At 47.8% G+C, this 4,650-nt stretch overlaps 1 protein-coding gene across 1 annotated transcript in view; it reads left to right on the top strand.

Annotated features, from left to right (window-relative positions):
• LOC122559231 (laminin subunit beta-2-like) overlaps positions 1-4,650 on the top strand; it is a 166,522-nt gene that overhangs the window by 23,034 nt on the left and 138,838 nt on the right. Inside the window, exon 3 of the mRNA XM_043708611.1 lies at positions 3,474-3,643. Coding sequence (XP_043564546.1) covers positions 3,474-3,643 — 170 coding nt within the window. The remainder of the gene's footprint in view (positions 1-3,473; positions 3,644-4,650) is intronic.

The following is a 4,650-nucleotide window of genomic DNA, read 5'->3' as shown; positions in this document are numbered from 1 at the left end:
GGGTAGGATAAATAGACAAGGTCTTTTCCCTGGGGTGAGGGGGTCCAGAACTAGAGGGCATAGGTTTAGGGTGAGAGGGGAAAACTTTAAAAGGGATCTAAAGGGTAACTTTTTCACGCAGAGGGTGGTGTGTGTATGGAATGAGCTGCCAGAGGAAGTGGTGGAGGCTGGTACAATTGTAATATTTAAAAGTCATCTGGATGGGTATATGAATAGGAAGAATATGGACAGCATGGATGAGTTTGACCGAAGGGTCTGTTTCTGTGCTGTACATCGCAGTGACTCTGCTGAACTCTACACTGTCCTCCATCTAACACTTCCAGGACAGGGCCATCACAAAGTTAGATACAGAGTAAAGCTCCCTCTACACTGTGCCCCATCAAACACTCCCAGGACAGAGACAGCACATGGTTAAGATTAGTCCAATGGATGAATGTAGACCATGAAGAGGATTGTCAGGGTCCTGATGTCCTCCACAGAAAGGCAGGAAGATTTGAGAAGGGAAGAGCAGGCATTATTCCAAACTGTGTCCTGTGGCTGAGTAAATTCTCCATTGAGCTTTACTGCATTGTCTTTCCAACTTGCCATTTCCATTATGTTGGAGGTGGAGAGCTGAGGGTGAAACTGAATGATCTGAGTTCAGTCAGTTCCATGTGTTATGCCGTGGTTCGGATGGTGCTAACTGTTAGAACAGTGCCAGGCTGAGTGAGGTGCCCTAGTCAGCTCACAGCTTGCTGCACCTTTCATCACCTCCTGAGTTAGCAATGACCCTGACCCTTTTGATTGAATCTGAAGGGGAGGATTACAATGATAAGACCTCACTGAAATGTCCCTCCTCTCAGTCATTTGCCTGGACTCATTACACTTTGTTATCCCCCAATCTCCTTTCACTGTAGCCTCCCACATCCCCATTCCATACCCCATCCTACAGCCTCCCTCCAGCCAAATTCCAAACCTAAACACTCCCACCTCCGTCCCCCCTTTATCCCCCTCCCTCAAAAGGCTGGAGGCTGTGGCAAACATTAACTCCATAAGTCAGAGATTGCTGGAGAAGCTCAGCAGGTCTGGCAATATCTGTGGAGTGAAATCAGAGTGAATGTTTTGGGTCAAGTGACCCTTTCTCAGAAGGATCCTCTGAGGAAGGGTCACCTGACCCATGAACTCTGATTTCTCTCCACAGATGCTGCCAGACCTGCTGAACTTTTCCAGCAACCTTTGTTTTTGTGTCTGATTTACAGCTTCAACAATTTGTTCGGTTTTTAACTCCAAAAGTCTCTGTAAAGATCATGTCACTGCCCTGTCTGAGAAAGGAAAAACTCTACAACAGTGTCTTCTCCTGGGATATTTCTGACTCTGGTGAATGATTGTATGCTGAACTGAGCTGCCATTTAAGAGAGTTGAGTCCAAACTGTAAACCCTGCCCTGAGGTCTGGATATCACCTCCCAGAATGGTGAGGGGCTTGGAGGGGAACTTGCAGTGGGATGGTGTTCCCATGTATCTGCTGCCCTTGTCCTTCTAGATGGAAGTGGTTGTGGGTTTGGAAGGTGCTGTCTGAGGATCTTTGTTGAATTTCTGCAGTGCATCTTGTAGATAATACACACTGCTGCTACTGAGCGTCGGTGACAGATGGAGTGAATGCTTGTGGATGTGGTGCCAGTCAAGTGGGCTGTTTTGTCCTGGATGGTGTTGAGTTTCTTGAAGTAGCTACTCCCATCCAGGCAAGAGGGGAGTATTCCATCGCACGCCCAGGACATCACCTATGGGAGGCACGATGGCACAGTGATTAGCACTGCTGTCTCACAGCGTCAGAGGCCCGGGTTCAATTCCCGTCTCAGGCGACTGACTGTGTGGAGTTTGCACATTCTCCCCGTGTCTGCGTGGGTTTCCTCCGGGTGCTCCGGTTTCCTCCCACAGTCCAAAAATGTGCAGGTCAGGTGAATTGGCCATGCTAAATTGCCCATAGTGTTAGGCGAAGGGGTAAATGTAGGGGAATGGGTCTGGGTGGGTTACGCTTCGGCGGGTCGGTGTGGACTTGTTGGACCTAAGGGCCTGTTTTCACACTAAATAATCTAATATAAACTCCTGACTTGTGTTTTGTAGATGGTGGGCTGGCTTTGGGGAGTCAGGAGGGGAGAAATTTTGTTAAGCTTTTGGAAGAGGTGGCTAAGGTAGTGTAGAGGGAATGTCTATCGATGTTATTGAGAAAGACATCCAGACATCATCTGATAAGAGGCTGTTTGTTAAAGTTGCACTTTATGGAATTGAAGGCATATTATTGATTTGGTTTGGATACTGGCTGAGCCACAGGAGACTGAAAGAGATGAGAGGTACCCATGTTGGGAATATGTGACCAGTGGGGCCTCAACTACCCACAGGTTTTATACATGGGAGAGGCAGACTGCAGTGATTTAAGGTGGCAGCTCACTACCAGGGCAACTAGGGATGGACCGTAAATGCTGGACCAATCAGCAACACCTGCATCCCAAGGAGCAATGAAAGAAGAACCTCTAAATTAGAATTTACCGCTGGCACAAAGATAGGTGACATTGTAAGCTGAATGGAGCTTACAAAGACATAGTTTAAGTAAGATTTGACAATGACAGTGTGAAGGAGCTGGATTAACATCAGGAGAGTTACAGTCAGTAGCACCGAGTGTGTAGATCCTGTGAGGGGGATTTGGGAAATTGGGAATGTTCCCACAGAAGGAGAGAAGATCTAAGAAAGGTTTTGATCATTTTGAAAGAGTTTTGAGAGAGTGAAACTCTGATTATGATGTCATTGACAAATTGTTCCTAACTTAGATTGTCAGGGAGTGAGGAGAGAAATAAGGTTAAATTTTCTTCTTGAAAGAATCGTCAGCCCTGGTTGAGATAAAGCCTGTTGCATCTTTAATGAGATAGATGATAAATATTTGATTCTGAGAAGGATCTCCGACTGGAATAGCGAAGGTGTGGAGGCACCATGGTGAGATTGGTTTGATTGTTGTTCTAAGGAACCAGCCAGGACCCGATGGGATGAATGGTCTCCCAATGATCTGGAAGCCTCTTGGTCTCTCTGGCTGTGGATTGCAGGAAGAAGTGGAATTTGAGGAAGTTGAGGAATTTCCAGGGAAAGGGTGAGCTGAAGCTTCCGTGGAACATAATCAGGTAAATGGGATTGATGAGCAGATCGGGCATGTTCCAATCCCATGGTGGAACAAGATATCCAAAGATGTTGAGGTTAGGTGGATTGACCATGGTAAATGTGGAGCTACCGGGTCTGGGTGGGGTGCTGTTTGGAAGGTTGGTGCAGACTTGATGGCCAGATGGCCTCTATCTGCATTCTAGGGATTCAATGATTCTATCCTAACAGGCTCTGAGTGAATGGCTCCCACCTGTTGAAATGTTCATATGAACAACACGCCATCCTGGTCACTGGTTACCGGTGCCTTTTCCCAAACCAACTCTGAAACTTGCTCTTTTCTCTCCTGTAGCAGGGAGCTGCTTTGCTCAGGATCTCCCATCCTTACCTCATGGATGTACAGAGGGAAGCTGTTACCCAGCAACCGGTAACCTCCTGATTGGAAGAGCTCACAACCTGACCGCCTCATCTACCTGCGGGATGGAGGGGCCGAGTGACTACTGCATTGTCAGCCACCTCCAGGTAAGTGAGACACTGGGGTGGGGGGGTGGGACACAGCACCCGGCCATTGTCAATCCTCCAGGATTAGCTTACAAAGTGATCATTTCTCCTGCAAGCAAACATTTAGGAGAAGACTTATTGGAGGGTTTTCTTACAGCTTATTGCAGTTTTATTTGGACAATGTACTGTTAGGACCATCGGAAAAAGGAGCAAGAGTAGGCCATTTGGCCCATTGAGCCTGTTGCACAATTCAACATAATGGAAGGCAAGAAAACACAGTGTTAACTCAAAGAGAGGGTCCCTGAGTGAGCAAGGTCTCAGAAAGAGATCCAAGACGATTGAAAAGCAGACAGAAGTTGGGAGGTGTCAAGCAGTCAAAGATCAGAAAGAGGTGGAAAGAAAGACAGAGGTTTAACAAGCATAAGAAATACAGCTAAGTAAAAACAAGGACTGCAGATGCTGGAAACCAGAGTCTAGATCAGAGTGGTCTAGATCAGGAATAGAGCTCCTGATGAAGGGCTTTTGCCCGAAACGTAGATTTTCCTGCTCCTTGGATGCTGCCCGACTTGCTGTGCTTTTCCAGCACCACTCTGACCTAGACCCCCATAAGATATACAGCACAGACCAGGAATACCGCCAGGAGCAGGAGCCCATGAGAACGGGAAGTCTTAGTGGCCCTGATCAAACTGTCCATAGTGTCCAGGGATGTGCAGGCTCGGTGGAATGGCCAAAGGAAATGCAGGGTTTCAGGGGTAGGGTACGGGGGTTTGGGTGGGATGCTCTTCAGAGGCTCAGTGCAGATTTGATGGGCCAAATGGCTCTCGGGATTCAATGATTCAATCTAGAAGGTAGATTAGATTACAGGTAGATTTGTGGGTGGCACGGTGGCACAGTGGTTAGCACTGTTGCCTCACAGCGCCAGAGACCCGGGTTCAATTCCCGACTCAGGCGACTGACTGTGTGGAGTTTGCACGTTCTCCCCGTGTCTGCGTGGGTTTCCTCCGGGTGCTCCGGTTTCCTCCCACAGT

Source organism: Chiloscyllium plagiosum, chromosome 18 (assembly GCF_004010195.1).
Source record: "Chiloscyllium plagiosum isolate BGI_BamShark_2017 chromosome 18, ASM401019v2, whole genome shotgun sequence".
Taxonomy (NCBI): Eukaryota; Metazoa; Chordata; class Chondrichthyes; order Orectolobiformes; family Hemiscylliidae; genus Chiloscyllium; species Chiloscyllium plagiosum.
The sequence above is the reverse complement of the archived record's forward strand: the minus strand, read 5'-3'. Positions and strand labels throughout refer to the sequence as shown.